The 27583-nt window shown below is 37.1% G+C and overlaps 1 protein-coding gene across 5 annotated transcripts in view; it reads left to right on the forward strand.

Moving 5' to 3' along the window:
* The window catches only part of PPP1R12A (protein phosphatase 1, regulatory subunit 12A), a 77298-nt gene that overhangs the window by 17056 nt on the left and 32659 nt on the right, over positions 1-27583 (forward strand). For 4 of the 5 annotated variants that reach the window (XM_009878775.1, XM_009878701.1, XM_009878995.1 and 1 more), the window contains exons 2-11: positions 1771-1889; positions 10134-10293; positions 12704-12848; positions 15755-15829; positions 16263-16348; positions 16474-16631; positions 19519-19646; positions 22954-23169; positions 23936-24030; positions 26897-27019. In XM_009878775.1, the coding sequence (XP_009877077.1) occupies positions 1771-1889; positions 10134-10293; positions 12704-12848; positions 15755-15829; positions 16263-16348; positions 16474-16631; positions 19519-19646; positions 22954-23169; positions 23936-24030; positions 26897-27019 (1305 nt within the window). The remainder of the gene's footprint in view (positions 1-1770; positions 1890-10133; positions 10294-12703; positions 12849-15754; positions 15830-16262; positions 16349-16473; positions 16632-19518; positions 19647-22953; positions 23170-23935; positions 24031-26896; positions 27020-27583) is intronic. The other variant, XM_009878849.1, reaches the window with a different exon arrangement.

Here is a 27583-nt window from a genome sequence, read left to right on the forward strand (position 1 = left end):
ATTTCTTCTTTTATGTCTGTAAGTCACCAACTTGGTTGACCACTTCAGTGAGATAGGTGTTTTCCTTACAAAAGTAAGGATTATTTTTTTGTAAAGGTATTTTTGTCTGTGGTTGACTTTGGTTTTCAGTCGATGTTTTGACTTTGTAAGGAGGTTACTTTCCCCACTGATGTTTCTGCCAGTTTTTGACTGTCACCGTACGTAGCAGGTACCTAATCTGTAACCTGTAAGGCTGTGTCACTGTTGAAACAGTGCAACTGATGTTACTCAGAAATGTTCTTATGTTGTATTAATTTTTCTGTCCTGCAGAAGTTAAGTCTTTAAACTGAGGACGGGTGATGGTCACAGCAACACACTTTTAAGAGGAACAGTGTAAAACCAGCACCACATACTGGTATCAAAGTTAGCGGTGGCAACTGATGATGAACACACCAGGAGATACAGTTGCACTTCTGGGCATTAATTTCCATTTTGTGATCTGTCAGTTTGTACCTCTTCTTGGTGTAATTACAGAGGTTTAATAACAAGTGCTATTTAAATCATCCATTAAAAAATAGAAATGTATCAGAGTACTTGATGCTGAGCTGTTGAATAAAGATAAGGAAAATATGATCCTAGATATAGAATCTGTTATTGTTAATTGGATTAGTTAAGCAGAAATACTTCAAAGCATTTGTATTAATGTTGGATTGATTTTGCTTTCGGCTGCTGCATAATTTGGCATTCTGAGAGGACGAGGTCAGGAAAGCACTTTTGGTTTCATACACCTGTTACCTAAAGGATAACTAGTTCTTCAGGTCTGAGTATTTCCTGATTGGTTTTTTTTTTGTTCTCAAATGCATGGGAAGTGTAAATTAAGTTCTGCAAGGCAGGATTTGTGTTTGCAATTTTTTGCTTTTGTTGACTCCTAACATAGCTCAAACTGTTGAATTAGAGAAATGGAAATGGTACTGTCAAAAGGTGTAAGACTGTATTGATATTTTGATTGTTGTTCATTGTCTACTTAGAAACAGATATATATTAAGCTGTAAGTTCTCAAAATCTGTATAGGCTTATGGTTTAATACAATGAACTTAATCCTTTTGTGACTTATAGTTGGAATTGATCCATTTAAGTTAATTGAAAAATCAGAAATAAATTCCACTGAGTCTGGACTGATTACTGCTGAGATAGTAGTACTTTAAGTAAGAAGACACTCATTGGGGTTGGAATAGAACGTAAAGTGCTGTTTCTGTTCTTCCCTCTGCCTCTTTCCCCACCAAAAGCTGACCTTGTGAATACTTAAGAGCAGAGATGATTCTAGTTTTATTAACTTTATGAAGCTGCCTCAGAGACCAGGAGTCATCGTTCTGGCAAAGCATTGAAGCATAACATGCCATTGAATTTGGAAAGTTTTAGGAAGAGTGGCTTAATAGGTGCTCATGGAAATCGGTGGTTCAACTCCTGTTCACCTTATGTTCGCTTTTGTTCGTCATCTAACCATTTTCTTCTTTCAGTTCTTGCAAGTATGTATTTAAACATGTCAGGAGTCTTTGTGGCAAACCAAAGAGCAAACAGAGGGCTGTTTGTATTAATGGGCACTATGATGAAAAGGTGTTCAGGGGTTGCAGACAGTCATGAGGTTTTTTACTTATACCTAATGTAGTCATTTCTATTAATTTTATGTGTGCATGTATATACCCATTGCGTATTATATCCTAGTGGCTGCTGGGTTTTTTGCATCAGCTTTACTATGTTGCTTACAGTTTGGTTTTTCTTTTCTGTTGACAGGTATTTAATTAGTCAAGGAGCGCATGTAGGAGCTGTAAATAGTGAAGGAGACACTCCATTAGATATTGCTGAAGAAGAGGCAATGGAAGAGCTGCTTCAGAATGAAGTAAATAGGCAAGGTAATTTTGAATGTGGAAGGGTAGTTTTGTTTATTGGACACTAAATATGTTTTTGAAAACTTGTGCTAAATTAGGAATTTTAAGGTCACTCAATTTCTTTTCTAAAGAGAATTGGCAATACAATGTACATCGCTCAAACTATCCTCTAGGTGTTTTTACCCAGCTCAGCCTGTTGTGAAAAAAAGAGGTCAGAAGTATTGAACCCAAGTGTTGATTTGATTCCTGCATGCACTGAACAGAATTTAGGTGGTATTCAGATACTGTGGATGATATTCATTGAATCTGGGATCTAGACTTCTATATCCCAGCTTTAGACTGTGTCTAAAGAGGTTCCTGCCTTAGAAAGGAGGGAAAAGACACTTTTAGGGTGGCTCAGATGTCAGTTTTAGGATAAGGTGAATCCAGCTCTGGTAACTGTCTCTTTCTGTTGACTACAAGAAAGCCTAGAATAACTAAAACAAGTAAACAACTATACTGTATCCCATAAATCACCCTTTGTGTCATGTTTGGACCTTTTGAATGCCCTTCTACAATGCCAGATGCCTCAAACTACTCTTGAGATAAGGAGTCTTGGATTACACTTGTTTTAGGCCTGTGAACCTATCATGAACCTTTAAGTTCCTCTGGGTTTATGAGCTCTTCTGAGAGCAATATACAGGTGAGCATTCCTGTAACAGGATAAGTATCAAGTTTTGACAGTGTTGTTTAAAAACATATACCCTAAATCTATGCACCTTACTTCTAGAAAATTGCTAATACTGGCAGCAGTGTCTTTACAAGAGAAATTGGCCTTTGAAAAAGCGTATTGATACCATTTTCCCTGTCTTTTTCCCCTCCTTACACTGCTGTGTTCCGTGTTCCAGTCCTCAGGTGGGTTTTCCAGTGAAAGAAAGTTTCTATTTTTTCCATTCCACAGAGGAATGAATATTCAGTTGTTGTTGACTAACTGTCTTGAGTCCCATAGAAATACGCTGCTGTCCCAAAACTCCCAGTACAAGAGCAAGGGCGATATTGTCTGAGTTACGTTATATATTGAGGGAAGATGATGTTCAAAGTGAAGATGAAGCCTTTGTGGGGGTTGTGCCAAGGGACTCCATTACTTGTAGACTCCTCCTCACCTCTTAAAAGGCTTCTTCCTCCTTGAAAATGTTCCTTTTTTGTAATGTTGACCTTATATCAATTTACAAAATTTAACAGCAAACTAGACATTGCTTCAGGCTTTGCCCTGATTTAAGTTGTATGGTTAAACTCATTTAATGTCCAAAGCAAAAAGAAGGTAGATGACATGATATGCAGTGAAATAAGAGATACCTGCTGATACACAGAAGTAGACTGTAGATTTGACAAAGGTTTGGATTTGATTATATGATGTAGTGTTAATGGAATTTTGATTTGTGTAGTTAACACACAAAGAACATCAGATTATGTAGCTGTGAATTTTTTTTTTTGTCTGTACTACTATTTGTTTATTTTAATTAGTTTGGAAAAATTAGGGTGGCTCTTTTCGCACAGTACTGTCAATCGTCGGTGGAGATTTACATTTTTCATATTTAAAGCTTACTACAAGCTAACTATATTACTGTCTTTATAACAAATAGTCTGAGAAGAGTGTGGATGTTTCCATGCTGTAACTGTTAGCTTTTAAGGGGATAATGTAGCTTGTTTTAATATACTATAGAAAACCTATTTTCCCAAGTATCCCTTTTATGTCATTTGGCTTGCTCACTCGTTAAGGGATTATACATATATATATATAGGTTGAACAAGGCACAGTGTCAGGTGAGAAGAAAACTTACTGAACTGTGCTTCAGAGTGGTTTGACCTCCCTCTGTGAGAACAGGAATTGGATTCTGTCCTGCAGAGTGACGACCCAGTGAACAGCTCTGACAGCATTTCTGCCTTCCTGCTCTTAACAGGACACTAAAGCCTATAGTTCTATATATATAGCCTATATAGAGAATTTTATTTTATATATGTGTATTTACCCCCACACACATATACATGAATATTTATATATGTGTATGTTCTGCCTAGCTAGTTTAGCAAATCATAGGAAATATTTCATGATTGTGGATGAGAACCAATCTGGATGTGAACTTGTAGTGTATATCTTACTAAATCAGGAGACAGTTGTCTCAGCAATAAGGTTTTAATCTTGGGCTTTTGATGGCCTCCTTAACTTGCATGTAAAGTAAATACTGCATACAGAATAATTATTTAGCCATTATCATGATCACTTGGAAAGTGCCTCATTGTGTGTTTGTTGTGGCCAGAGAAGTTAATAGCTCTTAAATAGGAACTTAATTGTTTAACTTAATGTGGAATTACGGCTGATGCATTATGACAGCTTCATCTTTGACTATACATGCAGCTGAATGCAATTATCCCTCCAGCTTTAGCCTTGCTCCTTATATAAAACAAAGCAGTACTGAAGTTTTGATAATGCAAGTTAAGTGTGGGGTCTGTGGAATGATCAGCCCTGTCTCAGTGTTACTAGTACTGGAAGATCAGCCTATTTATTTTGAAAATGAACAAACCTGAGTGCCATAATAGAAATCTCACCTCTCTGTAGGTAAAACATGAATTAAGTGGACATTTTCTGTAAGATTCTCGCCTTGCAGTCATTTTCATGCGTATTTATTCCTACTATGTTCATTATAGTTTCATTTTGTGTTGCTTAGTTATTGCTGTGAGTATGACTTCCTACATATTGGCATCAGCAGCCAAAGTCATTTGGTGACAAGAGATTGGCTGGAGAGATCGATCAGACTCATTACGATTTCAGAGATGTTTAAGTGATGACATTCGACATTTGTTTCTGTTAGAAGTCTACAGACAATCACCATATTACCTCACCCTTTCTGCTGCTTTTGCAGACCTTCAGTCTTTATAGGAAAAGTTCAAACAGGGCCTTCCGGTTGTGCAACTATGCTCAATTTTTACAGGTATTGAATTACATTTTTCAGACATGTCTAACTACAGGACAAAAAATGTTAGCCTCTGGAGATACTAAACTCACTGAAATGAGTGACAGAATACAACACCGTTCAGCTCTGTGTGATATTGCAGGCTCAATGAAACGAAGGCCTTGCAGCGTTTACTCATCCTCTTTCATCATTCAGACTCCAAACTCTGACCTGTCTAGAGGGGTCAGCGATCCAAATTACTCTTCTTTTTATGTAAGTTCTGCTTTAAGGAGCGCTAGACCTGAAAGAAGAGAGCTTTTTATAGTGTTATTGTCCAAGAACTTCAGTTAGTCAAGTCTCTGTAAGCTACACTCATAAATCCTGACCCTTGGTTGAGGCATCTTCTCATGTGTCCTCTCGTGTGGGCCACAGATGCCCAACCCAGGCCACCTCTGTTCTGCAGGACCCTGTGGATACAACGGACTCTGCAGTAATTCTGAACTTAAGAACTAGCTATCCATGAAGTGAAGCCATAGCACGCCGATAATAGAGGAAGCTTAATTATTTTTTTTAGCTTAAACTCTAGTTTTATACTTCACAAGAGGATAAAGTACATACATGCACGGGTAAAGAGTAACAATTTTTTTGATGCAATTCTGAACACCTCACAAGTAGCAAAACAAAATGGTTTAGGGAAATTATTCAAAAGTAGTGCTGAACAACTATTCTCTTTGCATGCCATGTATTTTGACTATTTTTTGTGTTATACAAAAAAACCTTCTCTTAGGACCTAGTTTGTTGTTTCTCCGTATGGCTGATATTTTTAACGTGGGCCAGTCGCATGTATTTAGGTGTCACTGCAATCCATATATTTCTTTATTTTCATTAAAAATATTTTTATTGATATGATCCCATATGTTTCTACTCTGCCGAGTTTCAACATACCATAGTTGTGGAAAGCTGCCTTCTGCCACTACTGTAAGCTTTTCGTTTGCAGTGGTGAAAAGTAGCAGACTTGAGAGAGATGCGGCTTTAGTCCCGACTAGCACTGGCCAGTTTTAAATGTTACATCTCCTCAGGTCTCGAACGGGGGAAAAGTGTAATTGTTTTAAGCGATTTTTTAACCATTTATCATCAGGTGTCCTCTTAAAATTATTTTTAACTGCTTAAGCAGTTATTTTGAATTATAGGAAACATTCTTGGGAGGTGAGCTGGTGAGGAGAGGTGATGTGAGGTGAATCAGGAGTTGGTGATACAGCAGGGTAGCTATTCAGTAACTAGCAGGGAGATCACTTCGCCTTTTCCAAAAGAAAACAAATGTTCCTCGTTCTTAATTGTAGGTAAATGTAAGGAGACTCTCTCGGATGTATTCCTTAACGCAGCTTTGTTTATGTGGATAAAATGTGAACTATTACAGTTGTATATAAACATGTAGCATGAAGTAAAAAGTGGGTTGATCTCCCATGCAGTATCTATAAAACATGCCTTTATATGGCCGAGGAGTCCCGAAACAATGATTCAGCATTTAAATTTATGCTGAATTTCGTTAAATGCCTACTGGACAGCACCCTGTTTTCAGACCTCTTTGGAACTCTTGGATAACACTTGTTGATCAGAAAAAATGAAAGCCTTGAGCAATAAATTATTAACGATTTAAGAAGTTTAACAACTGCCAGAGAGGTTAAATGTACGGGTGGTGTGAGCGAAGACGCCGGTTTTAGGGGAGCTAGGAGGCAGCGCATTGCCATCTATGGGCCGTATAAAGAAAGTGTTTGAAACATATGACGAGCATTTTCTTTTTCCCTGAGAGCTTAATAGAGCCTGGAAAACAAAAGCAAGGAGAACGGTCCGTACAAGGTATAATAAAGGCTGTTTACATTCCGTTTTCTGTAGTTAATAAAGGGAATTGAATTTGGCTTGCCTCAGAGAGCAGCTTTTTTTCTCTGACACAAAGTTGAATTCCCATTACATGACAGTAATTAATGTGTTCTATTCAGATGTTTTGTTTAGATTGGCAGGTTTCCTCTACTTTCTTCTATTGAAATATGATCAGAAATTTGCTATATTGTAAAATAATGTATTGATGCAGCCGTCAATCCTCTGCAGCCACTATACTTGTTTCGACTTCAGAAATGCAATTGTTCGTGTTACTGACAGAAATCTATATTCATTATTAGTTATTTTTTCTGCAAAAGCATTACTATTTCAATGTAATTATCTGGTCTTCAAGCATACCTGGAACGTATGCTTAGACATTAACCATTAGAAGGTCAAGATCAGAGTTTGGGAGGAACTTCTTTTCTCTTCTTCCCTTTGTAAAAAAGTGCCTCCAAATGACCAGCCACACACATGAACACTTTTGGATACGAATTTACGTCAGATTCTTCAGGTGGAGAAGATGACTCATGCTTATAAGGTTTCACAGTTAGACCTCAAGCATGCAAAAAGGGAATGGACATAAATGTGACTAACAGACTATATATAAACCATTTGTTTGCATAGTAGTGTATTGCCGGCAACACTGACATGTAAATGACTGTACTCAAGAGAATTATTTTCCCAGGATCTGCTGATCTGCACTGCTGTGTCATTCCAAAAGGCAAGCAGATGCGACGCCCAAGGAAGTTACAGTTTGCAGTAGTTCACACATCAATATGTGGGAGCCTTCTGGAGAAATGGGAATATGTGATTTATCAATACGTTACTGATTCAAAGTTCCTCGTTTTCCTTCTTCATATCTGTCAGAGTTAAAAAGATTATTAGATATATAAAATTTAATCTCTGTTTGGATTTGTTTAGTCATGAGTTGTCTTAGGAGAGGCAATTTTAGAAGCTTCCATTATTTAATGGAAGTTATTTAGTTTTTAAAATTTTTTATTTAATTTTCACTACAGCTTCTTTTGAAAAAGTACATTTTAGTATTTTCCTCTGCTTAGTGCTTCAGCAGTCTTGTATCTTCCTGCATCTTGCAGATTTAGCCTCCAGATTATGGAGACTAAAAAGTTCTGATAAAACGTAAATTTTTATTAAATTTCCAAGACTGAAATGATTGCTTTAATTGATTAAGTGGACGAGTCTAGGAGTTTGGTCAACTGCTTAGAACACTTAATCTGTAACCTGCATCAGTTATTTTATGATCTTTTAATCTGTCCTTAACATCAAGTTTTACAGTATTTACTTAGTAAACAGAGTCTTTTCTCCAACTGACATTTTTTTGTGTTTTGGTTTGGCATTTTTTTAATTAAATTCTTTTTTATGTGTTTATAGACAGAGAATATCTGTCATAGTGTGAATTACTGGAAGAATAATAAAAAATAAGTGAATTCTGGTGTAGCATGGTCATACACTACCACAAACCAAATGACATGTTATATTTCCTAGATGCATGTGGTAATTACATTCCTTCTTTCTGCATTTTAGAAAATTTTGATTTGAGTATATCCTATTGGGTAGTGTTGCTCTATAATTGGAGAATTCCAGCATATGCAATGTGATAGGTACATCAGTCTGCTATCCACTGCCTCAAGGGTGTTTCAGCAGTACCGATAGCGTTGCTTCCAGTCTGCCAGTTTGTTCCTTCGTCTTTCTTTTTGTCAGTAGATAGATAAGAGCTTGATCAATCTGTTTTATTATAATCTGGTTTATCACATTTGACAAGGTAGAGCGATTCATTGCACTACATATGACCAACTCTATATTATATATATCTTTTTGTGGTATTAATAATTGCCTCAGTGAAGGCCACCTCATCCCTTCACTGCGTTTCTGCTGTGTGTCTAAAAGGGCAACAGTCAAGCTGGATTTCATTTGGCTTCCATGTTCTGGGGATTCATTCACTCAGTAAGAGATTAAATAGCTCACAGTTTCTTTGAAGACATTAGAGCTTGAAATTGCTGTTCATTGTAAAGACTTTGAAAATTAATTAAAATTAATTAATTGTGTAGAGTAGTTTTGAAAAGAAATGTTCTGGCTTTGCATAGTTTTGTTTGTGGTCTGCTTTATATTGTTGTGCTTTAATTAGTTGGACAGTTAGGACTGAGTTATGTGATAGAAACAAGTTTACTGGAGAAAAATGATTTGGGGACAGGAAATACTGAATGAAGTCACAATTAGATCTGCGTCAAGGAGCATCTGTCTCTGTAATGTTTTAAAAATCATCTTCTGTGTTTTAGGCTATAAGCTACTGTTGAAGTTTGTGATTTTGTCTAATAAATCAGTACGTGTTTCTAGATTTCACTTGTTTTTGTTATGCCCAAGTTAATGCTCTGCGCCATGAGAAATTAAAAATTTAGAAGGCAGAATAACAGAATATATTTCCCAAGCCCCTGCATACCAGTGTCTCAAATACACATAATTTTGCTGAAGATTGGCCCACCGATTTTCTGTCAGAGGTAAACCCAGACACAATTTGTGCTCTTGATGACCACAGTTCCTAAGTCCCTTTTCCTCAGAAAGTTGTCACCGTTCAGTCAGCATAGATAGAGCAATGCTCATGCATAGTTCTTCTCTTCAAGACCTCTTTCCTGCTGTGTTCTTTAGATCACACCATGCAGTAGTAATTTAAAAATTACTTGCAAATACATACTTTGCTTTGCTCGTTCAGGGTGTGGGTTGGGTGGGTTTTTTTCAGTCTATTTAAGCTGTGGTGTATACTTGTAAATGCTGTATTCCGTTCCTCTCATTTTATCAGTGTATGATTATTTTTTGTGAGAGGTACTATAAAAAGTGTTCAGTGTTTTTGTTTTTACCTGAGATATGAAGGGAGATTTCTGAAGGGTTGACTATTTGAATGGAAAGTTTGTGTTTCACAGTGATAAGATGAAAAACCATAGATTCTTTAGGAAGTATAAAAATTACAGCTCCATCTTTCTTATCAGGTTTGAGAAGCCAGGGTGTTCATCATCCCGTAGGTATCTCCTTGTGAAAAATTGCAGCCATTTTCTACTTTCTACAGATATATTGAACCAGACTTATATTTTGGTGCTTAGGAGGTTAAAATATAACTTTTCTCTTTTATTAACAGGTTACTGCAGTGGTTATTACTGTTATAAGTGAAGAACCAGCTTTCTTCTCTTTTTTTTTTTCCTTCTCCTCCCTTCTTTTGTGAAAAAACTGCATTATGCATGCAAAGTGTCATGCGCTAGTGGAAGTTTCCATAATCTCTTGGGATTCATCTTCAGAAAGATACTCATATCTAACCATGAACATTGTTCATATTGTTCAGTTGTACTGTATCTCATAAAGATGGTATAAGATTTGTTACATCGTTGAATGAAAGTATTTGAACTAAAGTATTTTGTGTCTTCTCTTCCCTTCTCCCCCTCCCTATCTGAATTAGGCGTTGATATAGAGGCAGCTCGGAAAGAAGAAGAAAGAATAATGCTAAGAGATGCAAGACAGTGGCTCAACAGCGGCCATATAAATGATGTCAGGCATGCAAAGTCTGGAGGTACAGCACTTCATGTAGCTGCTGCTAAGGGCTATACAGAAGTCTTAAAGTAAGTGCGGTGAAAATGGAGATTTTTCATATTTGATTGCCTTGTAATGCTGCTTGGAATTGATAGGGTTGGGCACTTCTGACTTTAAGGGGTTGTATCTTGGAAAATAGCAGTCTCTAGAACTGTCTTTTCCTCAGTGTCTTCAAACACTCATAAATCACTATTAGCTTTCTACATTGTCATTCAAAAACTGAACACAGAGTGTATGTCATAGAGTGTGTTGGGTTGGAAGGATCCTTTAAAGGTCAGTCTAGTCCAGCCCCCCTGCAGTGAGCAGGGACATCTTTAACTAGATGAGGTTGCTCAGAGCCCCATCCAGCCTGACCTTGAGTGTCTCCAGGGATGGGGCCTCCACCACCTCTCTGGGCAACCTGTTCCAGTGTTTCACCACCCTCACTGTCAAAAACTTCTTCATAATGTCTAATCTAAATCTACCCCACTCTCGTTTAAAGCCATTGCCACTTGTCCTGTTGCTACACACCCTTGGGAACAGTCCCTCCACAGCCTTCCTGTAGGTCCCTTTCAGGTACTGGAAGGATGCTGTAAGGTCTCCCCAGAGGCTTCTCTTCTCCAGGCTGAACAGCTCCAACTCTCTCAGTCTGTTCTCATAGTAGAAGTGCTCCAGCCCTTTGTTTATTTTTGCAGCCTTCCTCTGAACCTGCTCGAGCAGGTTCATGTCCTGCTTGTTTTGAGGGCTCTAGAGCTGTACACAGTACTCCAGGTGAGATCTCACCAGAGCAAAGCAGAGGGGCAGAATCACCTCTCTCATATGCCAGCCACGCTTCTTCTGATGCAGCCAAATATCGAACCTGAATACTTATTTAAAAGAAGAAGTCAACAAAAAACAGTCGCCCTGTTTCTAAAGCCAACTGTGTAAACAAGCTTAATACCCTCTTGTAATGCCAGTTGGCAGGACACCACATGTATTTGCATACATAAAGCACAATTTGCAATCCAGACTAAAGATTTTTAGATGTAAAGAATAGAGACTTTAATTTTACTTTTTGGTATTGTTGAAAATCATGACTCTGCAAATCTTTCCTCTAGAGGTTCAGGCTTTTGGAGTCCCCTAATTCACAGGTAGCTTTTCATTACTACAAGTATATACTGTAACAGAGGTTTAATTTGTTTTCCATCAAAGCTCTGCTTTTATTGAAGTAAAGCATACTTAATAATACATTGCTTTACTCTGATTGTAAATGTATTTGTCTGCTTGAGCAGTACTAGAAACAGTTACATATTGTAGCATGAATAAAAATGAGCCAACACCCTGACTGTGTAAGTACTGCTACCTTTAATGTCTACAGAGTCTTGTAATACTTTGTCAACACTGGAGTTTGATGACAGAGCTTTCTCCATCATTATAACCATTACATGCAATTTACTGAATAGAAGTTCTGCTTCAAAAAACCCCGATGCTTCAACATAATAAAGATAAATTCTTCTGTTGGAAAAGAGTAATTTTGGTTTAGAATAGCATGTATCTGTAAGGGAGTTTTATCTATGGGGACTTTTAGCTCTCTCAGTCTCGTTTTTGTAATCCAGTCCATGTACTTTTCCTAGAAGGGAAGAAATCTGTGTGATGGCTTCAAATTATCAAAAAAAGTGTGCTCTGTGTAGGATGCAAGACTGCAAGACTTTTGCAGCTGAGCACGTCAGAACGTTGACTCACGGGAGGGTATTACTATAAGTGCATCGGCTCTTGAGGAACTGAGAGGATTTTTGTAGAAGAATGCTTCATGGCTATGTGATCTTTAATAATTACGAACAGTGTTTCAGAGAGCAGATAGCCCTTTACACAAAACCGTTTGTGAGATGAAGTGTGTGTTGTCACTTTGATACATCAGAACCGTGCCGAATTTGAGTGCTGAATGCAGGCTGAAAAGCAGGTCCTGCATTTGAGGAGCTCCCACTCAAAGAGCGAGTGAAGCACGTGAGCACCAGATTGTTAGAACATCAAATGTTAATGACAGGACGAGGTGCAAGTTTCAAGCAACTAATATTAGAATAGGAGGAGGTTTTAATAATTTACTAGATAAGAACACTGTACCTAACAGCTTTTGACATTTTACAGCTCTCCTTGCCTTAAAAGGGCTTCTCTCTGTTACTGCACATAAAGAGAAAAATATCTAACTGTATAGAAACAATGGTCTCTGAGTGAAGAGGAAGTGAATAAAGAAGCAGTTGGAAAAGGCTATTTTTCTTGAATTTTCCTTAAAAATATTTATATCTACTGAACAGTGAAAAGGCAAATGTTTCTTTAAAGAAATAAAGTTACCAATTGCCAGTAGCCAACTAAAATATGTCTGATCAAAAAGAACCGTATTATTGTAGAATGATTTTGTGATGTTATGACAATTTATTTATCCCTGTCAACATTGTCAAGATCTAATTCCTGTAATTTCTTCAGGCTTTTAATACAGGCTCGCTACGATGTAAATATTAAAGATTATGACGGCTGGACACCACTTCATGCTGCTGCTCACTGGGGTAAAGAAGAAGCATGTCGCATTTTAGTGGAAAACCTATGTGATATGGAGGCTGTCAACAAAGTGGTAGGATTTTTATGTAATCCTTGTCAAGATACAAAGTTCTGGTCTCTAAAGTGACTTTAGAAGCCAGGGTAAGAAAAGTGATGATAAACTGCTGTTTACTGTCCGTGGAGCTTTATATAATGCATGTTTTGTCAAAACAGCATGTTTGTGTTCAAAACTAAATTTTCTGATTGTCTAAATTAGTTTCTAGGCCCACTTTCTGCCTAGATATGTATTATATGATCCATAGAATCATTGACACGGAAATTCAAAATAGAATGAGTTTATTGACATTTCAGAGGTACAAACTTAGGGACTTGATGGATTGCACAGAAGCTTTCATTTGGTCACTGAAGACAATGATGATGCTCTGGGTAATGTTTTAACTCTTACGTTAAATCGGCTTGTGTGGGTATACTAAAGAGTTACCACTATATGCTGTTTCGGGTGTGCTTGGAAGAAACTCGTGGGCGTCTCCAGACTCCCTGGACATGACTTGAATGCTTCCTAACCTGCATTTCCTCAACTTTTATGCAAAGGCTTGCGTAGCTTGCTGGCTTTGCAAGGTCTTGCTCCCAACAGATATAAATATATCCATGATTCACACGAGCATCACAAGGATCCAAAGCTTTTCATTCAGCTGTGTGAGTGCTGAAGCTCTCTTCTCTTTGCAGTGTGTTTTAGAGGTAGATTCTGATCCACTTCCAATTTCTGCCAATACTGTATGTGTAAATTACCTGCCCAACTTTTAAGAGGTATTCTTCATGGGATTTTTTCCTAAACTCTTTTAAATAAACTGGAGAAGTACGCAGATACAGATCATGAATTTGCAGGTATTTATATAAAGGACAAAAGGACTGCTGCTTAAACATTTTTAGTCTTTGCCGGCTTTTGCTTCTGTGGAAACCGAGGTGGCTTATACTAAACACAGTGAAATCTGGAATTAAATTTCAAATGACTTCAACTCTGTTTCTGTATAATGCTTATAGAACTTCTGGATATCAGCTGTGTAACTATATTTTGTATCAGGCAGTCAAAGCTGATGCAGTTAATTGAAACCAGTTTACCAGCTACCTGTTAGATTTTTTACTGGGTTTGTGAAAATCTGGAGGGTGGTATTCCAGGGAAGACTCATGAAAGTACGTTCAACTCAACCAGGGCAAGAACAAGAATAAATTAGGTAGAGGGAGATTAAGCTGGTTTATTTGGGATGTGAGCTTGTCTGTGCAGACTTGGAAGTTTTGGTTGTTATGTTCTCTAGGTAAGCTAGTAAGTGGTTTTGATTTTGGAGATACAAAGATTGTCCTCTGGGTTTGGTTTCAGCTCTAGGTGCTTAGCGTCTCAGAGAACTCAGCCATTATTGTTTAGGCACTTGACTTCATGTATTAACTTTATGGATTGGGTTTAGATAGAACCTTCCAACTACCAACAGTGTTTTGCAAAGCAATTTTTTGTGGTCGAGGTAGGTCTAACTCCTGTTTTTTTAAAATAAACCCACTTAATACCTTCCTAAATATAGAAGGCCGGATTAAAAACTGTAGTCATAATGCAAATACAAACTCGAGATAATTTTATTGTTTAGTTTCCAGGTTAGTGCTGTGCTATACTAAAGGGAATAGGTCAAGTGTCAGAGGACCTCAAGCTGTTTTGGGTGATGCTTGTTGAAAGGTACATGTGCTTCTGCTGTATGGTCAGAAGTTTTAAGGATGTGAAAATTAATAGTTTGAAGGTCCATCCTTTCTAACCAGTTTAGATAGCCTTCCTGGTGTAATTAGGAATATGCTTGACTTTAGTTAACATTTCAAGAAACTAAAATAAGCGGAGACAAAAATGGAACACCTTGAATTATGTTTATAAGCTGCTTGTGACCACTTTTATATGACAACTCTGTCTTCATTGCTGATTATCAGACAGAAGTACTTGACGGATCTTGTCATGATCCTCCCAGCGTTTCAGGATGTCCACCTAGCGTGTCGATGGGTTTATACTGGTGGATCTAGGACGTTGCCTAGATTCCAGCATTCTCCTGTTTGAATGCAGCATTCCAAACACAAAACGTTGTATTGCAGTATCAAAGTTAGGCTGTCTTTGTGAAACTGAGTGAGCTTCAGCCCTTCTTGACTTTAAGGAAAGATGAAGAAAGGGAATTTTTGAAATCTCAGCCAATTCAGACCTTAAAGATAGAATCTCATGTCCTCTGGGCATTTGGTGTATTGGAGTGACTATGTAGATGTAAGATATGGCAAGCTGAAGAAATTCCAGCTGAGGGCATTACTCTGGGCTAATGAATCATGTGATGATCTGTCTATTCAAGTACGTGTCCCAGGGAAATCGCACACCAAGGAGGGATAAGAAGAAATTATTATAGCAGATCTTTTCTAAAATGGAATGTAAAATGTAAGATACTGTTTCACTGTAAAATTATGAAAGCATCACTGCTTTAATATAGTATAGCTTGCTTAAACGATTTAAATTCTAAAAAATCAAGCTGTATATGATAGGCCAAGATAGACAGGATACTGAACTGAACTGCTCAGCGTCCATCCAGCCACCATGGGATTCGTTGTTTGGAACTAATATTTTGAGAATCATATTCTTTCAATCTACTTTTCTTTTCCTTTTTTTTTTTCTTCAAAGTACAGAAAAGTTTTATTGAAGTCATGTGTTTACCTGTGTAAACATGTGTTTACCTGTGTAAACATCAGCTACAGATGTTTCTGTTCTAATTACCCCCAAAAAAGTAATATTGCAAAATTGTTTTAAACTGCTGACAGACTAACAGTTTGTAATAGAGCTTGGCTTATACTTCCTGATTTCTCTCTCTGATTGCGCGCCTTACCTGCTTCATCATGTGATAAGGCATCAAAATCCATTATATTTAAATTCTCCTGTACAACTATGGCGTTTTCCTTCTTCCTCTTCTCCAGGGGCAGACAGCATTTGATGTGGCAGATGAAGATATTCTAGGATATTTAGAAGAATTACAAAAGAAGCAGAATCTGGTAGGCCTTTTACCTATGAAGATATATATTTATCTGTTAGACTTTATTATACATATGATTATGGTATACAGCTCAGAGCAGCGTATAGATTAAAAGTAAAGGTTTGATTTGGGGCTTCAATTTGGTAATGCCCCAGTCATCACAAGAGATCTTTTATGCCCTTATTTCATCAGTTATGGTGACCAAAAAGAAGAAAGGAGGTGCTCCTCTACTTGCCTTGTCCAGTGGGCCTTTTATGATCTGAAGTATCAACAATGAACAACTTCCTTGCAATAAGAGTTTCAGAGATTTTAGAATTCTGAACCTGAACACTTTGAACGCTTATACACATTTTAGTGTTTGTAGTAGTTAGGGAAGATTGCCCTCTGTTTTTAAGTTTGTCACACTGATACCATTCTATCAATTTAACTGCATCATTCTATATGTTTTGAAGCTTCATAGTGAAAAACGGGAAAAGAAATCTCCCCTCATTGAATCCACAGCCATGGATAACAATCAGACACAGAAAACATTCAAAAAGTAAGTAAACTAGGAAAAATGATAAGCTCTTAATAAAAAAGATAACTTTACAAGCTGTCACAAAGTCCTGCTTGTCAGCCTTCAGTAATTTTTTCAGGACTTAGTATTTTTCTTTTCAAACTTAGTAAGGAGACATTGATTATGGAGCAAGAGAAGAATGCATCTAGTATAGAGTCTCTGGAGCAAGAAAAAGCAGATGAGGAAGAAGAGGGAAAGAAGGATGAATCCAGTTGCTCTAGTGAAGAAGAAGAGGATGATGACTCAGAATCTGAAGCAGAGACAGGTATGTTGTCTGGAGTATTGTCATTCTTTAAGTTTTTACTTTATAAAACTACTGTCACATGATACAGAGTTAAGTATCTTCAGTTTCACTTACGCTTCTCCATTTCACTAAGCTTCCAGTCATTTTAAAACAAGTTTTATCTACATCTAAAGTCAAGTCAACAGAGTTATCAAGCAAATGTCTTTAGTGGTGGCTGTTTAGTTTAAAGCTATTAACCTACTTACTTGATTGGCTACTTAACAATTGATACTATTAATTAAATAGTTGGAAAAATAAAAGCCTTCAGTCACGTGTCAGAAAACATTGAAGAAATTAAGAGATCAAATCAGAAATGAAGGCTTCATAGCAGTGTTTGCTTGTGGAACTAGTATGGAGATTGGAACAGCAGAAGTGCAAACTTTCTCATTTGTTCCTGCCATACTGAATTAATTAGCTGTTAATCTGGCAATCTTGGCTCAGGTATTCATAAAGTAATGGCACATACATTTTCAGTATGTACCTGGAACAGACTTTACAAGCGTGATTTTAGTGCTAACAGTCACTTCATATGCATTCTCTGAAAAGTTTGGAATTATATACAAAGAAACACGTTGCTCTGTGTTTCCCTGTTCCATGGATTTGTTTTTTTCTTGAACAATTGCCAGAGCAAATAGTGATGTAAGAACAGCACAGCATCTTTTTATTTCAAGTCAGAAAACAAATGTTAGGCAATCAGTGTTTAAAGATGTATATTCAATTCTAATTCTAATAAAGAGTTTTAGAATTGCAGTGCAGTGATGCGATACATAGATGTAGATGTAATTAGAAATATCTTGTTAATATTTTATACTTTCAGTTTTAAAAATAAGTAACATTTTTAGGTAAGCTGTCAGTTCTCATTTTAAAACATTCTAATTTCTTCACCTGAAAAGATAAGACTAAGGAGGGATTTTAGAGCTAACCAAGGTATCATAAATATTTAACATAGAAATAAAAATAAGTTGCAAAACTAACCTGTCTGTTATGGTTTAATTATTTTTTTGTATTTTGAAATAAACCAGCATTTCAGTATTAAGCTGGAAAAAACATCTGTGAAGCTTTGTAATCAGTCTTTCACCTTAGTGTACATGCATCCCTTATTTACAGAGATGGAGCTTTGATAATCTCAAAACACTTGTAATATATAACACATAGTAATTTCTCAGTCTTTGAGCCAACTGCAATGTCTCCTGAACTTTATGACTCTGGTAACTGTGTTCTCTTCATTACCAGTAGATAGTTTGTGCCAGGAAAATTTGACTGTGCACAAGAATTAATTTATGTAAACTTTGGGTTTTTTAATATCAACAAGGCTTTATCGTACTTTATTTGGCAAGCGAGACTTTAAGCTTTTCCCTGTAGAGCTGCATCTCTAAATTCCAAGCATGGACTTTCCTTCTTTTCCCATTATTCAGGTTAAAGTAGTTTTCTAGTGAAAAATGTTAAGATTATGAGGAGCGTTCTAATTATAAAATATTATAACAGTGTTCAGTGTTCTGAAGTAGAGGAAACTGACTTCCAATCTGCTGGGATATTTGAACTGTTTTCCTAAAACTTACATTCTAAAATACAGTTTAAAAATAGATACATTTCTGCCTCTAAGACCAAGAAGGGAAATATGATTGTGAAGCTTGCATCTCTGAAAGGACAGGGAAACAGGCTGAAAAATTAAATTTTCAGCAGTTCACATTTTTTGACTTCCATTGTTTGAGGTAGTTTAATGTTTTTTAAAGTTAGATCAGTCATGCATACAGCTATGTTCTTGTTGTCCTTGAAATAATTTCAGAACACAGTTGTGAGAAAACTGTTTTTCTCCTTCCATGCTGTCATCCTAACTTTTCTGTCTATTTTAAAGCTTATTACACATTTGCGAATTTCCAGCCGATCTGCCTGGTGTATCATCTCAAATCACGCTGTCGGTCTACATTGCCCTCTTGAACTTATCACCATGACCTAGAAGTTTACTGCCATTTCCTTTCACTTTTGTTTAAAAAGAACTTTCTGTTAAGTGCACAGTTAGTCATGTAAGCTGATTTTTTTATATTTGTATTTGTGTACTGCACTTTCTAGTGACTGGAATCCCTGGCTGCATTCTCTGTGCGGTTGATTATTTCTTTGCACTCAACACACACAATTACCTAGGAATAAATGTTTTACTTTGGATTAACATCTTCTGTAGTTCAAATTAACTATTACATGCCAACATACTTCTTACTGTTAAATTTCTGTGGTCATTAGCCATCTACTAAAATATAGGCTGTCTGGAGTGGCTGTAGAATCTGTGTCTCTACGAGTTTTTGAAGACTTGACTCATCAAAGCCCTGAGCAGCTTGGTCTTTACGCAGTACTGACCCTACTTCAAGCAGGAGCTTGAATTAGGTGACGTCCCGAGGTCACTTGCAACCCAAATGCTTTTCTGGTTCTGTCTCTGGATCTTTAGAGTTTTTAACACTTGCTGAATAATAACTTAACTGGCTGCCCAGAGGAGTTGTGGAGTCTGCTTCTCTGAAGATAATTCAAAACCCACCTGGATACAATCCTGTGTAAAGTGCTCTAGGCAACCCTGCTTTAGCGGCAGAGGAGGGGAGGGTTAGACTAGCTGAAATCCCTTCTAACTTTGACTATTCTGTGATTCTGTAATAACTAAAAATAGCAAAAATAATGTTATATGCATAACTGTTATGGAAAAAAAGATAGACCTCACTAAGATACAGATTGGGAGTGAGGGGGAAAATTGCGAGGAATGAATAATGAAATACTGTTTGGAAAGTTGACTGTCAAATTAGTTCGAAAGAAACTCAACTCTGTTGTAGAAGTGAAGAAATTGTACAAGAAAAATTAAAATTAAGATCTTGTAAATATTTTTCAGATAAGACCAAAACCGTGACAGCTGTTACTAATAATGCAAATACCACAAGTACACAGTCAGCATCCGTAGCTGTGACAGCACCTTCAGTAGCTGGAGGCCAAGGGGCACCCACATCACCTGTTAAGAAGGTAAAATAAAATACCTTTTTTGTGATTTTAAATTTCTGTTCTTCTGTGTAAGCATACGTTTTTTGATTCTTGTATAAAAAGGGATTTGGGTTAGCCAGTGAATTGATGATAATATGCACAGATTCCTAAAATATTTTGTGGTTTTTTGCAGAAACTTTCCAATTTTTAAAAATTTTGAATGGTTGTGATTCGAAACGGGAATCTAAAATATAGAACCATGAAATAGCTGAACATAAGGTCTTTTTTTAAAAAGGAAAAATCTGTTGCACAGTGAATGGTGTTCTTGTTTTTCTGAAGCTAGTTTATCTTTTGAAAGTTCTTTCTATGCCAGGCTCCTCCAAAATTTTTAGAAACTATGGTTCTAGTGACTTTCCGTGCCTGTATTTGTGATGTGCTTAAGGCAAAGGAGGCAGATGTGACTAAGGTACTTTCAGGAGTCCCTAGAAATGTTCATCTATTGCTTTGGTGCAGAAATCGAAAATGATACCTGAAATAAGAAGCAGAAAATTCTGTAAGTCCCAGCCCTGATTTCAGAGTGGTTAGGACCTCGCGAAAGAGATGAAGAATTGAGACCTGTGATTTTTTCAGTGCACAGCTCAAAAATATGCCTAGCAAAGCCATATTGCATGTAGGAAGCTTTTTACAGTTTGATGTGACAAGTTAATTGGAATGAATTTTAGTTTTACTTGTCAAAGGGAAGATCCGTATGCCTGGGGAAAGAAATTACAGTAGCTAACAATATGTAGTCAGAAGGTGGTATACAAGTCAAACTTTAGAATATCAAAGCAAACTGGATAGTAAGCCAGCAAGGCTTAATTTGTCAATCATTTGAACTTTTCTATACACACCATAAGCAAAGCATGTTCAGAAAGAGCAGTAGCCAGGAGATACTGAAGCCACGCTAGAGCGAGAAGACACACTGCTCAGCGAAGAGTCCGTACTTGTATTTCGTTCCCAGGAGCTTGTTGGAGTTACCCTTCCATATTCACAGGAAAACTGAACGATAGTTCATCTTACCAAAGATACTTTAACAGATGCAGGGAATATATTGCCGAGCTGCATCATAACATGTGGTACTGCATGGCAGGGCTGGGCCATCCTTCCAAGAGCTGCTTTGCAAAAATTATTGTGACTGGTGTCCACAAGATTTATCTCAAAAAACCCCATGAGATCGAAAGGGGAATTGTGGGCATGGCTCACTGGCAGGAACAGCTACTGTTTCCCGGCACTGAGCTTTGTGGCTGGGCAGACAGCTAGATTCCAGGTTGGTCTTGTGACTTTAATCTAAACAGTTCCTGCTGGCTCAGTGAGGAGTGACAGAGGTTCTCTGTCATGGGAGCTGCATTTGCATTGCTTGGGAGCTGTGCGAATCCCAGAGAGCCACAAGTGCCCCACACAAACCATAGCAAACGTGCAAGGGAGGGAAGGCATTGCGAGTAATTGCTGGTTTGCTTACTATGACTAACTGGAATGAATTCAGATATATGGTGTGAATTTTACTGCAAGGAAATGCACCCACTTTGTATAGTTTATTTTCTGAAATCACTTCAGGGGTACAAACATTTAGAACAGTTGGGCAATCTCCACCCAGATGTTTTACTGCACTTAATTATCTTTGCACACTGGAGATTCTAAGATACCTAACACACACTTAGTTTTTCATTACAAGAAATTAATTCTAAGTCGAAAGTTTCCTAGCTTGTCCTTTCCAATCAATTTATTTCGTATTATGCAAAAGCCTTCTAACTTATATGACCTTCAGTAATAGGACTTTACCAAATTCCTTGCTCGCTGGGGTGTGGCTTGATATTCCAGAATTAAATGATGGTATAGATGTAATTTTTTGGTATGTTATTAAATGATGATGTATAGCGGGAAAAACTTTTCTACAAGAAGAAGAAATGAGTGTGGTTTTAAGCCGAGTGATAACATTTCATAGATCTTTAATACACTGGCATTTAGTTTGTTCTAATTTTATTATGTATTAATTAATGGCTTATCTCTTGCTCTTAAAGGTAAAAGGCTGAAAGTAAACTGTAGTTACCTTTCTAATACCACATGTGAAAAATCCAGAGCCTTCTGTAGCTACAAAATAAACACACATTTATATCAAGATCATCTTGTAACATATCATGCACATGTGATCTAGAATGGGAGTTTCAGCTCAACTCAATGAACAAAAAGGCTTTCAACTGTTTTTACTAATGAAGCTACACCAGCACTGCGTGTATGATCTTGCAGCTATTCTTGCACCTGCCTTCTCAGGTTTGCACCATCTGTGCTACGGCAGCTGTGCTTCTAGTTTTACACTGTAGATGACCAAACCACATATTGCTTGCAAGAGGTGCAGGTGCAGTGTAATGAGCTTGAATTTGGGTTTTCTTCAGTTTTTATGACATTCGGGAATACTGCTTTCTGTGTGAGGGTCCTGAGTAAGGCAAATTTGGGAGTGAGGGTTTGGGTTTGATAGCTAAGCTAGCATGGGATGTGGTTAAGGAACATGAATGAAATATGGTAAAAGAGATGTTAATGTGAAACTTGCAGTATTTTCAGCCATGTGGAGATTTTTGGCACGGACCTTGTTAGGTCAACAAGTTTTGTCTGTCATCTTCTATGCAAACTGTAATTCTATCTCTGAATTAGCTGAAGATGCCATGTTGTGTTTAATAAGAATCCGTTACTAAGGTTTTAAGTCTCTTTTCTCTGGTATTTTGTTCTGTAACAAAGAGCTACATAATATGAGTGTAGGAACAGACTAGTGGTTTTAAAGCAACCTTTTGTTTCCATTTTCCATTCTTTCAATCCTTATCTTTGTCTTGTCTTAATTGGCTTTAGTATGATTTCATTCTTCCTCTCACGCCTGTTGTGGAGTCAATAGATCCTGCATCATGGAGGCAGGGCTTGCGCAAAACTGGCATTGTTCTTGTGCCCAGTAAGGGTGAAAAATCGATGGTGAGGTTCTAGTGTGCACAGGTTTGTGTACAGGTTGCAAAATAACCTATTTAATCAGAATGTTGATACTGGATTTGCATGTTTCTAAGTTTGCATTCAGTGTGCATCATGAAGCGTGGGTTTTTGTAAGCTAACTTTTAGAGGAGTAGTATACCTTGACCAGTCTTACATTTTCTTACCTCATTAACTAATTTAAGAGAAGAGCGTGAAAGTTGGCTCTCACTGCAACTGCCCTACAAATTCAACATTTCTCTGATTGTTATAAATAGTTGTATTCTCAAGTCTCTGCGAGGAGCATGCATTACCACGGATAATGTAAGTTAATAAAGTAAATTCATTGACATGTGTTTTACAGTTTCCAACATCTACAACCAAGGTTTCTCCCAAAGAAGAAGAGAGGAAAGATGAATCTCCTGCTTCGTGGAGGTTAGGTCTTAGGAAAACTGGTAGTTATGGTGCACTTGCAGAGATTACTGCTTCCAAAGAAGCTCAGAAGGAAAAGGACTCTGCAGGTGTTATTCGTTCTGCTTCAAGTCCTAGACTTTCCTCTTCATTGGACAACAAAGAAAAGGTGATTGTTTTCATGTGAAACAGCATTTTGGGAAACTGATCTACTGTACTCAGTATAGATATTTATGCTGCATTGTAGAAGGAAGACTGTACTACACATCTATTCTTTACTTAAATTCTGAAATTTAAATGATGCAGTTTCTGCTTAGTCTCTCTAAAGGCATAGTATGCATCTTCATTGTCTTCTGACCTGGCACACAGGTCTGGGGCTTTTCCCTTTTTGGAACTTGCAGTGCTACGAGTGGTTGTTACAGTTAAGGGACATCAGAGTTTTGATAATTTCGGCATCACTTGGAGAGTGATGTTTAAAGAATCTTACGAAGAAGGGCTCTCTTTCTATATTCCATAGCCATTTTTATTTACAAAAATTTAATTTCATAATTAAACGTGAATATACTAAAGGACTAATTTAGAACAGGTAACTGAATGGCATAGAACTTGTTTGAAGTACAAATGTTTACATGTTTTTCAGGATTAAGAGTACTGTGCTATTTAAAATTACTAAAACAGTTGGTTTCAGTAATCAGTGTTGAAACTGTACTGTGGCAAACAGTAAAAAAAAATCAAGTCATTTGTATCACTGGAATGAAAATGTAAACATTATCCTTTTCCTAATGTAGTTTTTATGATATTTAAATAAAGCTTAAAACTCATTTGTATAATCAAGTCACAGTAAATACAGCTCAAGTTGTCGTAATGATGATTTACCAACCAATAACATTATAGTCAATAATAGCAACGCTTCATAAAATATACATATCTTTCAGGAGAAGGACGGAAAAGGAACTCGACTTGCATATGTTGCACCTACAATACCAAGACGACTGGCCAGTACCTCTGACATTGATGAAAAAGAAAACAGGTGACTCTGAAGTTGTAATTTCTGTTAAACATAAAATTGCTTGATTTTAGAGTGGCTGACCAACTCACAAATTTTAAGGCAGTGCTGACTTACAGCATTGTCCTGCTCTATGGATTATGCTCATTCACAGGTTAATCCAATTCCTGAAGGTTTTTGATCTAGTAAATCATAATGACCCTTTCTAGAATCCAAATTATTATATGAAAAGAGCAGAACTGGGCAATGAGTGTTGTCTTCTTGGAGGAGTAAAATAAGTAACATATGAAATATGAAATCATAAACTTCAGGCTACTGAAGTGTGCTAAAAACATTTTACACCTTTGTCTGGAAGCATGGAGTGCTGTTACTGGGCTCCGTTATTAATTTTGATAGTAATAATAATAAAATGTGATGTTTCTTACAGTCTCTGCTTAAAAAACATACTGTGCAGCAGCACAAAAATCTTAGTTAAGTTACAAAAGCAATTCTTGTTTACGTGTTGACCTTTCGTCTTCTTTTGGAGATTTTTACTTTCTTTGCTAGTATTTCCTCTGTAGCTTTCAGTATAAAAGAAACAAAAAGCTTAGGTGCATAGGCTTGTTACCTGTTAGGATTTAGGGTACTTTCATGGCATGTTTAAATTGTTGGAACCTTCCCATTTTTCACTTCTTTATTAAAGGTTCTAGTCCGACTTTTCTTGAGTTAATATAGAATTAGTAGTACAAAACTTAGAGGTCTCCCAAATGTCTTGTTTCTGTTGGATCATATCTATAGAGCTGAATATTGGATGACCTGAACTGAAAATCCGAGAGGATTTATTCAAAGTTAGCTGTTACAATCATTGACTAAAGACTGATAAATCTCCTTAGATCTGGAGAGGAGCTTCTCTGTTGCTACTCTTGGTTCTTTTCAGTGCAAACACAAGATAAATGCTGGCTTTTTATGCTTGCAGAATATTGTTGCAAAATTCTAGTCTCTGGGTGACAAGTTCTGTTTCCAAACAGGGATTTTCCAGCTCTCACACTCCCTTAAAGATCACCTTACTTTGTTAGCATCTCTCATGTTACTTGGCCAGGTGTTTTTAGTCTGTATTTCTATACCAGGGCAGTTCAGAGTTTCTGTTGCGCTTATACTCTGGAGTACAGTATTCTTCGAGGCTGAATTTGTCAGTTTGGGCATTTCAGTTCTTTTGAGATATTCTCAAAAACTCTTGTTCTCCAAAAATGTCTTACCTAGATATGATGACTTAAGACTTGAATAAATACTTCATTGCAGTTTTATTTCTTAGAAGCTGCTATTGCTTGTAACGAAGGGATTACACTGTTGAGGTCTATTTGTGTCCTTGATGTGCTGGTCTTAACCCTCGTTCTTATTTACAGACACCGTTCCAAGAGTAGATGTCAGCAATAGCACATTTTCCCTTATATGCATTGGATGAACCGGGTTTATCAGTCTCACTAATCTCAGTGCTGACTGAAGTGACCTGAGAACTTCCCGTGTTTCCTAGCGTACCAGAGATGAAGCCTGCACAATTAGACACTCATACTTGTCCTAGTGTATGATGTGGCAGGCGACCCTGCTTGCTTACTTAAAGCCATAAGAGATTTTTGATGTGTAGTCTGACCTTCTCTATGCATCAGATTTAACCATCTGCCATACTGGTACCTTTATAAATTATTAAGGGTTCTGCCTTTGTCTCAGATCTCTATCCTTGTGGCTTAGTTTAATGCTGGGTTCTTGTGTCAGAACACCTGCTCGTCTCGCTTATCAATGATGTATTGGAATCCAGCTAACGCTCTGCTGTGAGTAATGGGAAGGACTTCAGGATGAATCTCAGCTGGGCTTTTAGATGAACGAATCTCAGCCATCCAGCCTCAGTCGAGTAGCAAATGCTGCAGCAAGAGTGCTGACAAAGTGAAGACATGAGTAATTACAAAAAATTTGTCATGCAGCAGGACCTTTCCGTGGTGGATCGCATCTGAGATTTTGTGTTTCTCTGTAGTGATAAGAAATAAGACTGCACTGGCTTATCTTTTATCCTCTTCTAAAGTTGTTTCTGACCACAGAAGTGCTAGCATACACGTTTGTGCAAAAAGGTACTTTCTGAAGGCCATAGGTATCTGAACATGAAGTAGATCTACACCTGGTTGCCTTTTATGTATAGCTTTGTGAAAGAATTTTTTTCCCTTCTGCTTAAACTTCAGATCTTGAGTTTATTACAAATTCAGTTTTTTACCTCTTGGCATTGATTTTTCCGGATAGTTTTTCTGACAAGTTTTTTGCAGTGTTATTTCTTGCTGCTATAAACTGCAACAACAGGCTGGAAATTCTTTACGACTAAAGCAATGTCACTGGTGATACATGGCAGGCCACTCAGGAATGGCTACTGCAGACCTGTTTACACTAGTCTACACTACCATGAATTCTAAGGGGTAGTCAGCTTTTGAACTACTTCTTAGAACATCCAAGAATGAAAAACCCCATTAAATCGATTTCTCAAAAACCCATGTAGTTTTCCCTTTATTGCACTGGGTAATCTCGGTAGCAAACAGAAAAGCCTCTTGTTCCTTTTTTGAAAAAAACAAAGCCAACAGTGGTCACAGATAAAAGATGATGATTGATTTCCTGTTAATTAAATCCTCTCTAGCAACTTTTCTTTTGATGCTACTTTTCTGTTATATTTCCAACAGCATTAGTATGAATGGAGTGATTTTTTCACAGGAGCTTGACAGGGATTGTCCATAAAGATTATTTTGTTCCTCTTCTGTAATGTTTATTTTAAGTGTATTATCCAGAGTTTTAATCTTCAGTTTGAAACTGCTTTTCAGCTCGCATCATGAACAACCTTCTCTAATATGAGTTTGCTAAACTGAAATCTTTTTTACAGGGACTCATCTGCTAGCTCAATACGTGGTGGCAGTTCTTACACTAGGAGAAAATGGGAGGAAGATGTCAAGAAAAACAGTTTGAATGAAGGTCCTACATCATTAAACACAAGCTATCAAAGAAGGTGTGGGATCTTCTCTTATCTTTTTTTCACCAAGATTACAAATTAAAAGAAATTAAGTACTGAATCACTTTGCAAGAACAGTTTACAATGGAATGGTAATATGTTGAAACGTTCGTAGTAATTGCAAAGTATACCCTGATATAATGCTCATGCTGATTTTAACCATTTTTACTGACTTAGAGTGTTACAGTAACTATATAATTAAAATTGTATGCTTCCTTTTTCCTATTTATTTCAGTCTGAGATTTATTTGACTCTTTCCAAATTAGTAGCCAAAAATAGCTATTTTAAATATTGGAATAGAAGTAATTCTGCTTGGTATCTGAAAATGGGAAAAACATTGTCTCTGAATTTTGTTCATTGCATGACAATGTCAGAGGTCTTGAGCCGCTCTCCATAATGGTGGATTATAGCCATACTCGTGCTGAATATCAGCATCATTAAATGCATCTGTAAAACTAACTTGAAGTAAATGCAAAGTAAATGATGAACGATATGAAAATAATTTTCAGGTGTGCATGGTTCCTATCTTGCATCCATATCTGGATCAGAGGTATCAACAGT

Source organism: Apaloderma vittatum, unplaced genomic scaffold (genome assembly GCF_000703405.1).
Source record: "Apaloderma vittatum isolate BGI_N311 unplaced genomic scaffold, ASM70340v1 scaffold520, whole genome shotgun sequence".
Taxonomy (NCBI): Eukaryota; Metazoa; Chordata; class Aves; order Trogoniformes; family Trogonidae; genus Apaloderma; species Apaloderma vittatum.